The sequence below is a fragment of the Fringilla coelebs genome (genome assembly GCF_963513975.1).
Source record: "Fringilla coelebs genome assembly, chromosome: 23".
Lineage (NCBI taxonomy): Eukaryota > Metazoa > Chordata > Aves > Passeriformes > Fringillidae > Fringilla > Fringilla coelebs.
The window spans coordinates 6,010,110-6,025,486 of record NC_140049.1 but is presented as its reverse complement, the minus strand read 5'-3'; the positions used below and the strand labels follow the sequence as shown (position 1 = coordinate 6,025,486).

The window sequence follows — 15,377 nt, the reverse complement described above, 5'->3', positions numbered from 1 at the left end:
TCCTTTGCTCCTGGTGCTGTAACCTTTTTTCTCTATCCAGTCTTCTGTTGTATTTTCGATAAGGTTTAATAAACCTTCCTAAACCATGAAAAGCGAGTAACCATTTCTCAGACTCCTGGACCTGGACACTTCCAGGGATCCAGAGGCAGCCACAGCTTCTCTGGGCACCCTGTGCCAGGGCTTGACCACCCTGTGAGTAAAGAATTACTTAGATTAAAACTGTCCCCTCTTGGCTGTGTTTAAACTCCCTACAAAATTCAACAGCTGTTTTCTTATTTCTAATTCATGAATTATGAAAGCATAAGTAAAGCATCCAGGTTTTGTTTTGTTTTGTTTTCCCTTCTCATCTGTTGATGTGTGGGAGCAAAGTGAACCCCTCAGCTCAGTGCTGAGGGCAGTGTCTGCTCAGAGCAGCATGGCAGGATGGGGTTAATTAACCAGGAGCAGCCTGGTTAATTGAGCTCTTGTTTTGCATTTCAGTTATATGAGAGTGCCCTGTCTGAAAATCAAAAGCTGAAGTCAAAGCTGCAAGAAGCCCAGCTTGAGCTGGCTGATATCAAAGCAAAGTTGGAAAAAGCAGCCCAGGTAAGGGAAAATCCAGGTCCTGACTGGAGAAACTGAGCACTGGCCATGACAAAGCAACACTTGTTCCAGAATGGGAAAGGGAGGGGAGCTCTTGGAAGGATATTCTTGGGAGGGAAGGTGCCATAGAGGAAACAGAAATAAACAAGTAATTTTGTAAATCAACGTCTTGCATCCCAAGCAAGAGCATCTGTAGGCTCTCTTGGCCTTTGTGCTGCACCCTGTGAGCGCTCTCGGGTTTGATCATTTCTATTTTTAATTTCCATAGCAGAAACAGGAGAAAACTTCTGACCGGTCCAGCATGCTGGAGATGGAGAAGAGGGTACGTGTCTCTGCTTTCTTCTGAGTCACAGCTGTGCCTTGTGCAGGGCAGTCATTTCTAGAAGGGAAATGTTAATTAACAGATAAGTTGTATTTTTGCCTTGAGGAGCAGTGCACAATGATAATTGTGTTCTGACCTTTGCAGGGCCTGAGACTCTGCTGCTGTCAGCTTCATTCTGATTCCTCTCTTTGGTTCTAAGCAGCTGAGGACCAATGGATTGTATCACCCTGGGGGACTGTTGGTCCATTATGCTTTCAAACATTCTTGATCCTTACAAATAAAGACTGGATTGGGGTGGTGGAGGAACAAGGCAAAATCCTGGAAGGGCTGCTCTCAATCCCTTCTTTCCCCATCCTGGGTTGATACCAAGGATTGCCCCAACCCAGGGACAGGACCTTGAACTTGGCCTTGTTGAAGTCAGGGAAGCATCCTGTATAACTTCTGTTGAATTAGGATCATAACAGCCACAAATTCAGTGAGTTAGAAAGTAGAAGCATGTCCAGCTGTTCTCAGTGAAGATGTACTAACTGTTTCCAGGATGGCTCATGCATTTTGCACTGATGAATCCCTGGATGAAACATGCTGTGGGCAAAAAGGGACCCAGAAGTCATCATCCACAGCACACTCAGAAGCTGCCTTTTCCTCACTCTCCTGGCCTCATGGCTCTTTGCACAGGGCAGAGGAGCAGGGCAGGGAGTGTAAATCTTGTTCTTGATGCATGTTTCCTACTTCCCCCTTCTCAGGGCATGTCCCTGGAGCAGTTTGAGCCCCTTCATGTTGAGAAAGTCACTGAAGGAGTCCACTTCTCTTCACCTTGGCACAGGTGTAGCTCAGGCCACTCACACAGCAGAGTCTAATCCTCACTTTCTAAAGTGCACTGAAAGCAGTCAGCTTTGCAGCCCTGGATTATCTGGGAGAAACAGGATTTCCAGACAGGGAATTTCCTTGTTCTGTTTCCTATTTGAGCGGCTCAGGGACTTTTCTCGTTGCCACCTTCAGTGGAGTATAAGTAAATCCATGGCTTCACCTACAGAGCTCAAAATCACATTACATCAGCAGCTCCTGAGAACTGGGATCACTGAAAATGGGGAATAATTTCATTAGGGGTATGAATAGAGCTTGTGATCTGCCCAAACAGGCCCAGCTTATATCCCTGCTGGTTTGCCAGCTGCCCTCTCCCATCTGATCAGCTCCTGGTTGTAACCTGTGCCTTGCATTCCCTTCTTCAGGGAATACTGCTACAGAAACACAAGACTCCTATTTTTCTTTAAAAGAAAATATACTGTTAATTTTTCTTCCAAATCCTTGTGACCTTCTTTGTCATGAATCCTTGTAAACAGGAGAAGCGAGCCCTGGAGCGGAAACTCTCTGAAATGGAGGAGGAAATGAAGGTAAGAAATAATCTTCACTGTGTCTATTCCATTTTATATGCTTTGTATTCATGTCTTTGGGGACTGTCACCCAGGAGGAGGATGTTAAAGGTGTCCATGGGAAGGATCTCATTTTCCTTTCTGCAGTCAGAACTTGCTTTAATGGCCCTGTTCTCCAAACATGAAATGCTAATAAACTGTCCTGGTTCTCATTCATCTGATTGCTCCTATGTTTGATTTGTTCTGCTGTTTAATCTGAGAATGGTGAAAGCTGTTCTCCTTAAATGCCTTCTCAAACTAACTTTTTGTGGCATCGCTGAGTTCCAGTGTGCTGACCCCCTGTGCTCTGACTAGTCTGCAGCCCAAGTTAAGCCTCTGAGGTTCTCTCCGGATGGGTAAGAAGACAAAGCTGGCTTTGAGCTCACGCACACTGGCCAGGAGAAAACACAGAGTGGTTGTGTTCCTCTGCTCCCTTCCCACAGCATGTCACTGGGAGGCCACGGCAGCCTGGGATAATTCCAGCCAAGAGGAATTTGCTTCCTGATGGGATGTGCAGCATGGCTTGCTGTCACGAGCCATGGCCACAGGTGCTGTGTGGAACAAGCACGTTCTTGCTGCCATGGTGTGGCTTCCAGGATGGCTGTGTCCATGAGGGGAGCCCTGCAGGGCCCAGCAGTGTCTGGCTGCCCTCACACCCCCAAAGCCTCACCCAGCACTGCAGCACGTTCTGCTGCATGTCAGTGCTGTGTTCACAGAGTGGGTGTCCCTCTGCTCTGCCCCGTGCTTTCCTTCCCTTTCAGCATCAGCAGGTGGGACCAAACTGCTCTCAGAAGGAATGACCCACCTGAGAGCTCTCCCTGCACCATGCACTGACAGAAACGACTTCCTGCCACCCTGGAGGGGGTTCCAGCTCTGTTTCTATTTGAAGCTTTTGTTTCTACCGAGCACATAACTCTGAAAGGCTTGTGCTGCATCTTCTGCTGCAACATCTCTTGTTCTCTCAGAGAGGGGAAAATAAGCGTGAATGTGTGAGCCAGGAGGAGAAGGAGAAAGGATTGAATATGTCTAAATTCCAAACTCTTTGTTCAGTGAGCAGGTAGGAACCTTCAACTGCACAGAGACTTTCCTGTATTACAGCATTGTGGTCTTCAAGAGTGATACAGGCATGAGCAGTTTGTGTTGGTCCTTCAGCTCTGCAGATCACTGCAAACCTGCAGCTTCAGCCCGTGGAGTAAGAAGACAAGGTGGTGGCCTCTAGTGGCCTCAGTCTGGAAACATGCTGCTCTGGAAGGAAGTCATGAGGGGAGGTGCCTGTAGGGTCTGTTGGACACAGCCAGAGCACCTCCAGTTCAGGGGGTCTGGAGCTGCAGAGCCATGGAAGCCAAAGGAATGCAGAAGGAGAAGCACTGCTGGAGGTTGGACATGTTCTCACATTGCCTCGAGAGACATGAGCTGAAGGAACCTGTGGTCCAGCTGAAAATGAGCTTCAGGTCCTTGAGAGTGGTGCTGACTCTGCTCTCTGTCTGTTCTTGCTGCACTGGACAACCAGAGTAGCCTTTTGTTAGTAGAACAAATAGCCAAGGATTTGGAAAATCTCTCTTCTCAGGTGCTACTACATTTTTACTAGCTTTTGCAAAACTTTAGGCATGTAGTGAGTACCTGAGGGCACTGTGACATGTCTTATTTGACACCTACTCAAAAAAAAAAGGAATATAAAATCCCTTAAGAAAGAAGCATTGAATTGGACCTTTCCAGAAGGAAACTGTTGTGTCCATTTTCACCATGCCTTGAAGTGGGAGAAGCAGCCCTGCTGTGTTTGCCTGGAGGGAGATAACCAGAGCATCCCTGTTAGTCACTAGTGTGGGAGTTGAGCCAGGAAAATCTACTAATTCTGTCTGGGCTTTCATTCTTGCTCCTTGCACTACCTCAGTAGCTGTTGTGCAGAGTCAGAATAAGTAAGGAGTTGTGAAGGAAAAGACAAATCCACCAATTTCCTTTAATGTGGAAAGCAGCAAGTGGAAACAACCAAACCTGTCAGGTGATCAGGTCTCAGGCTGTTTTTGGGAATTCTTCCTGCTAGTCTTTGAATCCAGCAAGACTCACATCCAGCTGTTGGATCCAGGGGTGTCTGTGTCCAGTTGTGTACATAAGATGTCCTGGCCAGGGCTGTCCTCTCCTGCAGCTGACTTCTGAGGAAGAGGAGGCAGAGGTGGCAGAAATGTGCAGTACTTCAGCCTATGCTTGAGGGAATGAGCTTTGTTCCTGTCTGGAGTGTGACCCCTGCTACCAAAGCCATAGAGAAGTGAAGAGGAGCAAGACAAGCTTGGGAATTTCAAGAACCTTGGTGTCAGAGCTGCTCTGCAGAGCTGCTCCTCAGGCGTGCTCTTGCAAAGTTGACAGACACTCAGCATTTCCCTGAGTGACAATTCAACTGGAGATCCAGAACCTTGGCTGAGGCAGGAGGAAGAAAATTAACATTTGCACTGAACTGAATTCAATGCCAAGTGCCTGAGGTCCCAACTTAACACAGGAATTGTTCTTGAAGGTCACAGAAGCTCCTTTATTCCATAGCAGTGCTGCAGCTCCTGGCTTCAGCATTGTGCAAGCTCTGGGCATTTTTATTTAGTGTTGCAGGCACAAAATCTGTTAATTGGAGGCGGGTACAGAGAACTGAGAAACCTGCTTTTGCTAAGCCAGGTATCAAGCAGAGTGATAAGCAATCACAGCGGTATCATCCAGATCCTGCTCTTTGCCCTTGGCTTCAGTCCCAGCTTCCCAGCCCTTGCTGGATTTGGTGCATAAACAGGAGCCTGGCCTACCTGCAGCACACACACATTTTTACATCAATGATCCTTTCTGTGGGCTGTGCAGCATGTGGAGGCTGAGCAGGGGCTGATGGGACCATGCTGAGGTTCTGTGCTGTGCTGGTGTGGAAAAACAAAGGTGGTCTCTGAAATGATCACAGTCCTTTCCAGCTTGCACAGCACGATGCCCCTGCTATGTATGTTAGATGCTTTCTGCCAGCTGTGAGCCATGTTATAAAACAGAGGGTCTTTATTATCTGTGTATCATAAAATCATGGAATATCCTGAATTGAAAAGGATCCACAGTCCAAACCCTGGCCCTGCACAGACACCCCAACAATCCCACCCTGGGCATCCCTGAGTGCATTGTCCAAACACCCCTGGAGCTCTGGCAGCCTTGGGACTGTGATCATTCCCTGGGGAGCCTGGGCAGTGCCAGCACCCTCTGGGGGAAGAACCTTTCCCTGATATCCAGCCTAAATCTCCCCTGACACAGCTCCAGCCCTTCCCTGGGGTTCTGTCCCAGCTCACAGAGAGCAGAGATCAGAGCTGCCCCTTGGGAGGAGCTGCAGCCCCCAGAGAAGTCTGACCTCAGGCTCCTCCAGGGTGAACAGACCAAGTATCCTCAGCTGGTTTTGGTACTATCAGAAGTGACTATTCCAGTACAGCCATCTTCCAGCAGCTCCTGGTGTGATGTATCACAGGATAGCTGTGCCATGTCTGTCTGTCCTCGCTGAGCACAGTGGCAGCCAAGAAATCTTGGGCTGTGAAGGGATGATGGATGGCTGGATGGATGGATGGATGGATGGATGGATGGATGGATGGATGGATGGGATATGGTGAGCAGGGATCTCACTGCTCTGGTGTCACTGCAGCTTTCCTGCAGTTTGTTTGCTGTAGCTCTGTCTTGGGATCTGTTGATTTCTCCAGTGTCAGAACTGTGTTTGTGTGTCCCAGGAGCTGCTCTGTCAGTTTGATGATCTCAGGGGCTCATCCTTTGCTGGCTCCCTGCCTTCCTGTCTTGCTTCCCTTGGTTTTGCAAAGCTTTCCAAAGAAGCGTCTTCATTCCATCATGGAGAGTTAATGTAGTGCTTTTAGGCAGCTAAGAGCAGAGCTGATGGTTGGGGGGTATACAGAGTGCTCCAGTCTTCTACAGGAATGAGCCCTTGGACAAAATGTCCTGGGACACAGCAGATTCCTTGCCAGCTGCAGTCAGCTCTGGGTCATGAAGAATCCCAGACTGGTTTGAGTTTGAAGGTGCCCTTCTCTTGCCATGGGCAGAGACGCCTTCCACCATCCCAGGCTGCTCCAAGCCCTGTCCAACCTGGCCTTGGACATTGCCTGGGATGGGGCAGCCACAGCTTCTCTGGGCAACCTGAGTAGTGCAGGTTGGATGGATGGTCACTGTCTTTGTGTCACAGTAGATTCTTTCATGGGCTCCTTGTTCAGGACAGACAGCACCTCCCTTTGAGTGCTTTTTGCTAATGAAATGGTAGAAAGGAACCCTCTTCCTCACAGACGCTTCTCTCTGTCGTCTTCTGCCACTAAGTGGACATAGGGAGGAATATGGTGCTTTTTGGGACTGCTTTGGTTTTGGACTGGGATTTTGCCATTTGAATTTACAACTCTTCTTGTGGATGTTTCCTGCCCCTGCCCAGTGTTGGGGCCCCTCCATCATGCAGGATGGGTTCTTGTTTTCCTGTGGCCCAGCTGCCCAACCTCTCAGGAGGAGGGAGGGCAGGGATGCTGCTCAGGAAGCAGCTCCACAGCTCTTGGCATCTCCTGGCACCTGCAGTGGTGTAAATGTCCAGCACATGAATTCACTTTGGCATTACTGAGAACGGTGTCATCCTTGTGGCACTGGGATGTCTGCATGGCTTGTACCATTTCCCTGTTCTGCTTCCTCATGGCTCTTCTGTTCCTGACCTCCCACTGCTGCTGTACCTGTGCAAGGCCCAGTTTGTACCCACACACAGTCTGTACCCATGTCCAGTTTGTACCTGTGCCCAGTTTGTACTTGTGCAAGCCCCAGTTTGTACCCACACACAGTCTGTACCCATGTCCAGTTTGTACCTGTGCCCAGTTTGTACTTGTGCAAGCCCCAGTTTGTACGCACACACAGTTTGTACCCATGTCCAGTTTGTTCCTGTGCAAGTCCCAGTGTGGGGCTTGATCTCTGCTCTGCCCTGTGCCCCTCATTGCCTTTGTCACCAGGAATGCCCTCCTGGCACATCCCCACTGTGGGAGATGCTCTCATTCAGACTCTTCCTAAAATGAGCAGTTTAAGGTTCAGACTTGTCCCCTCTGAAGGTCAGTGATAAATTGAGCCCTGAGACAGAGAAGAGTTGAATCTGGGCAAGGATGAGAAACCAAACCCCAGAGGTTTTGGCAGGACTGAGCCTGGGCAGACCCAGGAGCATCACTCAAGGATGAGGGACACAAGCAGACACAGTACCTGTCTTGGTGATCTGCTGTGGGACAGTGACACTTTCAGCTGCTTCAGTCTGTGCCTCTGGGATCTACCAAAGTCTGTGCCTTTGGGATCAGCCCAGCTGATCTCCACACAGCTGCTTTGGCTTTTAGAGTTACATGAAGAAAAGGAGTTTTAAAGAAATTCTCAGTTCCCAGCAGTGCTTTCAGAGCCTGTCTAGGTGTTAAGTCACTGGTGATAGGTCTCACAGCAGTTCCCAAGTCCCTGAACTGTCTGGGTAAACTAGAATATAATCCTGCTTTGTGGTGGGAAATCACTGTATTTGACCTTTGTTAAGACTTTGGGGGCCCCTGGAGGAAGGGCTGATTCCCAAAATATCCCCAATGTGTTGTCAGGCTTTCCCCATCCAGCACTCACTGCTACTAATTTCTTTTATTCTCTTTTTTTCTTTCCCTGCCTATGGACTAAACTCCCATTCCTGTGCCCGTTCATTTCCATGATGTTCTCTCTGTATTTCTCTGTCCACTCCTCTCGCTCTCTGCAGAATCTCCACCAGCTCAAACAGATTCACACTCTGAGGCAGATGAATGAGCAGCTGCTGGCTGAGAACAGGGCTCTGACCCGGGTCGTAGCCAGACTTTCTCTGCCCTCCAAGCCCTCGGAATCAGAGGAGCTGTAGCTGCTTTCCCTCGGGCTCATCTTGCCTCCCTCCTCCGCTCCTCCAGGCAGGTCTCCGCTCCTGGCCGGGCGCTTCCCGCTCTCCTCTGCTCTCCAGGCTGCCTGGTGAAGCTTGTGGCTCAGAAGCTTGTGGCAAAGGATCTCTGAATTCCAAGAGCATGGTGCTGCTGCCAGGGCAGGGCTTTGCTGGAGCTCTGCTCACCCCCTGGCTCTTGCTCTGCCTGACAGATGATGCTGCCCTTGCCAGCTTAGCATTGGGAATGGCTTTGGGGTGGCTTGGCAGTGCCAGCAGCTCCTTGCCTGGTCCTTGGCCTTGAAACAGACCCACAGAATGGTTTGTGTTGGAGGGGGAGTTAAAGTTCATCTCTTTGCAGCCCATACCATGGGCAGGGACACCTTCCATTAGACCAGGTTGCTCCAAGCCCCATCCAGCCTGGCTTTGGACACTTGAAAATAGATGGTTTATGCTACATGTCTGCTTATAACATAATTCTTTTTTATTTGAACTTAGTTCAGGGAGAAGCTGGCACTCAGCAAATCAGATTATCCAAAGTCAGGAAATTTTCAGGGATGTTGTGAAAAGCTAACATTCTAGACAGAAAGGGTGTTTTTAGAAAAACTCCAAAGTGAACTGTCCTCAGCAGGTTTTCTTGGTCACTTGAACAAAAAGGGCAAGCTCCTTTCCTTATTTTAAACTGAAATTTTGGAGTATGAGTCCACAGGCTCAGCACCCCCTGCCTCCTGTGGGCTGGCACAGGGTGGGGGATGCAGCAGGAGCCAGACCAGGGGCACTCTGTGTTTTCATCTTCTGTTTTAAATCCAGTGCAGGACAATTAATGGTGGAAACCCAAGGATGTGTCTTCTCTAAGCTTTGCCTTCACACATTACACAGTTAAATTACATCTCTTCCTGCTACTTCATTGGTTCAAGGCTAAAATTAAACTGTAAGTGCTCCTTTCTTGAGGCCCTACCTGTCCTTTGCAGGTTAGTAGGGATATTCATATCCCTTGAGACACAAGAAGTTGTGTGTTCTTGTGGGCTGGAAGTGGCACCACAGAATAAAAAAATCTATTCTTAGCACACAAATTATATCAAGGCTGATTAATCATAGAAACAAACTAATCAGGGAATTGTGGCTTCCCCTTTCCAGGAGTCTCAGCTCAAGCCCACATGTGTGTCACAAGGGCCAGGAGTCAGGTGTTATATTGTGTGCCCTGGATTGTGCAGATGGTCAGGTGAAATGATCTCACAGCCTTTCTGGTTTTAATCTGTGGAACTATCCTCCAACCTGACCCCGCCTCATTTCTTCTCATAAAACTTGAGTCATTCTCCTTCCCCACATGCTTTGAGATCTGAGAGGGAAAATTGGGCAAAATTCTTTCCAGACTCAAAGAACTGATGATTCACAACCTGCAAGTCACCTCTCCTCCTCCCAGGACTGCCCTTCCATCCCCCCTCTGCTCTGGCTGAGGCTCATACTTCCCTCCTCACCTACAGGTTTGCAGTTCCCTGCCAGTGCCTGAGCTGGGAAGAGCCATGGTCTGTGAGCTCTGCTGATTTAGTTTCAACTCTTTGAGTAGGTCTAACACAGGATGTTGCTGGTAGGTGCAAACTCTGCCTCAGTGGTGTCTGTGGACATCACAGCAGTGCAGAGATGTCACTGGTTTAGGCTCTGCCAGCTCTGGCAGCAGTGCTTTTCAGTGACTCTCATTTTCCTGAATGCACAGGGTTTGTGAGGAGCTGTGTTCTCATGTCCCAGGTGACACAGCCCTGCTGCTCAGAGCAGCCTCCAGCCCAAACCCCGGTGACACCAACACTGCCTCATGGTCAGCCCTGCCATTCCCTGGGGCTGGGCCACATCCCTGCCACATCTCACCATTCCTGTGAGACTTCTGTAAAGCTGCTAGAAACTTCCAGCCCTTCCAGCCTGTTCCCATGGGGTTCATTTCACCTGACTTGAGACTACTCTGCTTCTAAGGGAGGAGCGCCCTGGGCTTGTATTGTCAAAGGCTGGTGTGCAGCTGTCAGGAAGCCTCACTGGGCACTGGTGGAGCTGGAAACGTGTCCAGAGGCACTTCACAGGTACTGACACTGCTCCATGTTCAAATAAGGGACACAGGTGACACCAAGTCCCCCGTGAGGCACAGCCCCGTCAGGCTCCAGCTGAGCCCTGGGGCTGCAGTGGTTCTCTCTCACGTCGTTTCTGGGAGCTGTGACAGGTTCTCTCTCCAAAATGAGTGTCAGGGCTTCACACACCCATTATCACAGCAATGGGCACTGCAGAGCCACCCCAGGCAGTGACAGGGCCTGACAGGACTGCCCAGTGGCTGGAGGGGCTCTTGAAGGGCACTGGGAGGCACCAGTGTGAGTGGCAGGTGGAGCTCAGGAGGAAACAGAGGAGTGCAGAGATGTCAAGAGCTCTGCTGTGTCTCTGAGCTCCTGATCCCTTTGGTGATGACAGTGCCTCTTCTTTGGCCGTGAGAAATGGCACAGGGAGCCCTGAGTGCTGTTCTGGTGACAGCCCAGCCGTGGTGATGCACCTGTCACTCCATCAGCACTGGCTCTAGGGAGGCACACAGCATCTCTGGCTGGAGCTCTGGCCAGCCCAGCACATGGATTTACCCTTCCCACAATATCCCCCCATGCAGCACCAGCCCCTCCTCCCTCTCTCAAAAACCTCCCAGCTGCAACATCCACCAGCAGTGCCCACGGGGATGGAGTTGGGTGTAGTGGGGCCCACCATAGCTTGGCCCAACCATGTAAGAAGGGAATTGCTCTGGTGGGAGCTGGAACTGCTCCAGGAGCCCACACTCAGAGCTGGTGATCATGGAGGGGGGCAGAACATTGTGATCAAAGCTGAAACTCCAGGTTAGGAGGAAGGAGATTTAGTGCAGATTTTTAATTTGAGGGAATTCCTCCAAGATGCACCTTGGCTGAGCTCATACAGGTGCCATGTGTGTGATCCCACTCTGCCCTGGGTGCCCCTGCAGGCTTGAGGCTGCTCACCCTGTGATCTGCTGGCACCCTGGTGGGAGTCACCCCTTGTGTGCCTCACCCAGACAGGAGCAGGGGTCTCCCTCTGTGCCCAGCAGTTGGGAGCAGGCCAGGGAAGGTCACTGACTGCAGCACAGGAAGCCAGCAGGGTTTATGTCAATGGGAAATGCTGGAAGGGTCTTGTTGAAGCTTTTTCTTCTCTGTTTCCAAAGGCTTTTGTCTGCTGCAACCTCAGTTGAGCACCCAGGAGGTCCCTCCAGTGTCAGGGTGTTCTACCAGTGCTCTGGCCTCAGCACTAGGGACTGTATTACACATCTGCAGGGTCCCAAGGAGATTTGGGGGTATTCTAAAGAGATTTTGCAAGGTCCAGTTCTAAATAAAGATTCCAGACATTTAGTTTCCCTTCCAGTCCTGGCAAAATGGAAAAAGCATATCAGGAAAACCAGCTTTACTTTTCTGCTGAGCTGTATTTAGCCTCTGGGCCCAGGTTTGGGATGAGCCAGCTCAGAAATGGTTGCTGCCCTGCTGGTCTGGTCCTGACCTGCTGCTGGGGCTGTGGCCTTGCTTTGCACCAGGGGCTCCCTGGTCAGCGCTGTGCTCGAGGCCCTCACCCCTCACGCCTGGCAGCCAGCTTGGGACGGCTCTGGAGATGCTGCAGAGCCACGGAAGGGCGCTCTGGAGGGGATGCAGCGTCCCCCTGGCCCCCGAGCCCCTCTGATCCCACCTTGTCTTTGTCTCTCCACAGATTTTGACAGAGCTGAAGTCGGACAACCAAAGGCTGAAGGATGAGAACGGAGCCCTCATTCGAGTCATCAGCAAACTCTCCAAATAGGAATCAGAGCAAAGGGAGGACAAGGAGGGGTGTCCTACACCAGCTGCCAACCCCACACCGAGCCCTACCCCTTCCTTCCCATCACGTACAGCAAGTGTTTCAGCCGTGGGATCAATGTTACACCTGCCTTGCCCTGCCCTTTGCTGTACATTCCCTTTCTACCCCTATTTCCCCCCACACACCCCCTGCCATTTTATTTTTTTTTAATTTATGCATGTTGTGGTATCTCGGACATTTTATTCAAGGGAGAAATGTGAGGACTGGGTTTGAGCTGCCAAAACTTCTTCCAAAAGCTCAGTGTTTGGTTTTGGACTCTGACCTGGAGTGGGAAGCTCCTACTGTAAAAAGTGACATCTGAAGAACTAACCCAGCATATCCAAGCCCTTTACAGGTGGGAAATGTGAACCTGGGCTGGGACTCTGAGGATGCACATCAGCCCACTGAGATGTGGGACTCTGGTTAAATGTGATGCTGTGAAAGCCACCAGAGCTCATGTTTGTCGCAGGCTGATGAGCTGTTTTGCACAGACACCTTCTCCTCTTGCCCCAGTAGACTGAGTCTTCTATTTTAGATAAGATTCTTGAACCTGTTCAGTAACATCAGTGCTGTGCTGACACTCAGTGTCAGACCATTATCCCTCACCCTCCCTTTCCCCCCCAGCCTGGGTGATCCTGTGTCACATTGTGTCCTTCCAGGGCTCCTGTCTCTGATTGGTAGCATCCAGTTGCCACTGGACACTTGTTCCTTGGGACAGGATATATCCCAGGCACTTGCTGAGCTTTCTGAAGGACAAACTTGAACCCCTACAGACCCTTTGCTGCTCTCAGCTGTGTGTGAGCATGAATCACCTTACAGGGAGCTGTGCCCATGCCAGAAACCAGGCTCCCCTTCCCAAAAGCCATCTGGAACATTCTTCTGCTGCCTCCCTGAAGGCAAAGCCCATAGCAGAGCCTGGTCTGGTATTTCAGGTACCCTCCCTTTGATTTGCAGCAGGATTTGTAGATAGAGAATGCCAGCATCTTGTCCCACACACCTTGGAGAGGTCAGGGTGTGTCAGAGGGACAAGGAGCTGCTGGTAACTGAATCACCATGATGAAAGTCTTCTGACCTGTCAGAAACTTGTGATAAGCTTTGACCTTGAAGGAAACCCTCCAGAAATACTCCTCTTTAATGTTACATGCACTCTAAACAGTTTGCAATGTTCTCTCCCATGGGCATTTAGACATTGGCTCCTCTCTCCATGCTGTGGGACGTCATCAGTTCTGTTCATCTTCCCGTTAACAGACTCCTCCCAAACTGTACCTTCCCTCTCAGAGACGTCCTGCTGTATCCAAAACATTCTCCCATCTACATCCTTCCACATTTGTCCTTTCATCCCCTTTGTCCTTCAGCTCCCCAGGCTCTGTCTGGCCAAGGGCAGCAGTTCTTAGTCACTGAACCTGGAGGTGGCCATGGAGCAGCTCTGCCATGTTCCTGAGCAGCTCTGCTGGCTCTGGCTGGGGGGACTCTCCACTTCCAGAGAGATGAGATACTTCACCATGAGCAGAATATTTGAGCTTGCTCAGCAGGGTAAAACTTATCTCTATCAGGCAATCCTGGGCTTTTTTGAACCTTTTGCTGGTTATTGCCTCAGAAAGCATCTCTGTTTCCCTCTCTCTGGTGTTTTCTCTCTTTTTTTCCCCCATAATTCTCCATTTCGCCCCCTTCCCCTCCCTGTCCTGCCTGTTTCAACCTCTCTTGCTCTTTCTGGAGCTGCCAGTTCTCCCCAGGCAGCTCTGACACAAGTTGCTCTTCAGCTGGTGGAGCCGTTTGTGCAGCTGAGGCACGGTGTCTCCTGGTGCACTGAGGCCCTGTCTCTGCTGCTGAGCTTTGGGAGGAAGAGACCAAAGCTGGTGAAGGCATCAGGGTTTCTGCAGAGCACTGCCTAAGCCAGGCATCCTTTTTATATTCCTTGATTTTAACCCTGCGCTATTTAACGGCTTTAAGTCTTGAGATCCAGTCAGTGCTTCCCCTGCACGCCGTCCCCTCTTGGTGCGCTCTTTCTGTGAGTACTTCTGCCGTTCTTGGTGTTTTCTCTCTTGGTGACCTCTCCTCGCTTCAGCCTCGGCTCTGCTCTGCTCAGGAGCTCGGGCTCAGGAGCCCTGTCCCTTCTGAGCTCCTGGCCCTGTCCCTTCTGTGCTCAGGAGCTCAGGGTCAGCAGCCCTGTTCCTTCTGTGCCCAGGAGCTCAGGGTCAGGGGCCCTGTCCCTGCTGTGCCCAGGAGCTCAGGGTCAGGAGCTCTGTCCCTGCTGTGCCCAGGAGCTCAGGGTCAGCAGCCCTGTCCCTTCTGGGCTCAGGAGCTCAGGGTCAGGGCTCTGTCCCTGCTGTGCCCAGGAGCTCAGGGTCAGGGCTCTGTCCCTTCTGTGCCCAGGAGCTCAGGGTCAGGGCTCTGTCCCTTCTGTGCCCATGGAGCAGGAGGTGCTCCCCAGCTGGGCTGGCGCCTCAGGCCGTGCATCCCGGCAGGATGAGGAGGAGAGTTCAGAATCAAGATCCTGTCCTTCTCACAGGCAGGTTCCTGGCAGCAGGAAGAAGCCTGGTGTCTGTTTTAGGGAGAGGGTTCAACCCAATCTGACAAATCCATCCTGCACTGATGTTTTGCCCCTTCTTACAGGACACTTGCTGCGCTTTTTCCCAAGGAGCAGAGTGGAAAGGCTGTGGGAGGCTCATTCTTCTGACTGGCACCTTGCAAAGCCAAACCACTTCAGCTGCAGTGTCAGCTTAGCACTGGATTGTCTGAGCCCTGGGCCCCCACAGCTCAGTGTCCCTGATCAGCCAAAGCTGTGAGCGTCTCGTGGTGACGGCACAACTGCAAATCACATTCTTGAGAATGGATTTTTTTTGTCTCACTTCATGCCTGACATAACCAGTGCACTGAGGAGGTGACAAACAGGACACCTCAAACCCTGTGCTTGGCACAAGGTGCAGAGCAAATAGGTTTTTAAAATTGATCCCTCTTGGAACCAGAGCATTTGCCAGACGTGGTCTCCCTTGGGGAACATGAGCTTTTTTTTCTAAGCAATTGCTTGGGGTGAGTTAATTTTTATTGCTTGGGGTGAACCCACCTGTTGTGGCTGCAAGTTTGGTGATGGCTCTTTGTAAATAAACTCCTTGGAGAAGCAGGACTGGCTGATGAGATGGGGAGAGAATGTATTTTTATGCAACTTTTGAGTGGCCTTTCAAACCCTGAGATGAATGATTTGTTTTACTGGTTGTTGTTATATAGTATTATAAGTATTATGTGTTTGAAAGTTTGGGAATAATATTCACAGCTATGATGCTTGTAAACACAACAGTATTTATAAATGAATAAAGTAAGAGTTGATAAA

General features: G+C 50.4%; 1 protein-coding gene across 8 annotated transcripts in view; it reads left to right on the top strand.

Annotated features, from left to right (window-relative positions):
- PPP1R12B (protein phosphatase 1 regulatory subunit 12B) overlaps positions 1–15,377 on the top strand; it is a 134,832-nt gene extending 119,455 nt beyond the window's left edge. For 3 of the 8 annotated variants that reach the window (XM_084220552.1, XM_084220547.1, XM_084220553.1), the window contains 5 exons: positions 481–585; positions 851–904; positions 2,245–2,295; positions 8,054–8,234; positions 11,927–15,377. In XM_084220552.1, coding sequence (XP_084076678.1) covers positions 481–585; positions 851–904; positions 2,245–2,295; positions 8,054–8,188 — 345 coding nt within the window. In that variant the 3' untranslated portion in view covers positions 8,189–8,234; positions 11,927–15,377. Of the gene's footprint in view, positions 1–480; positions 586–850; positions 905–2,244; positions 2,296–2,601; positions 2,670–8,053; positions 8,235–11,926 lie in introns of those variants that run through there. The other 5 variants (XR_014616707.1, XM_084220550.1, XM_084220551.1 and 2 more) reach the window with 5 other exon arrangements.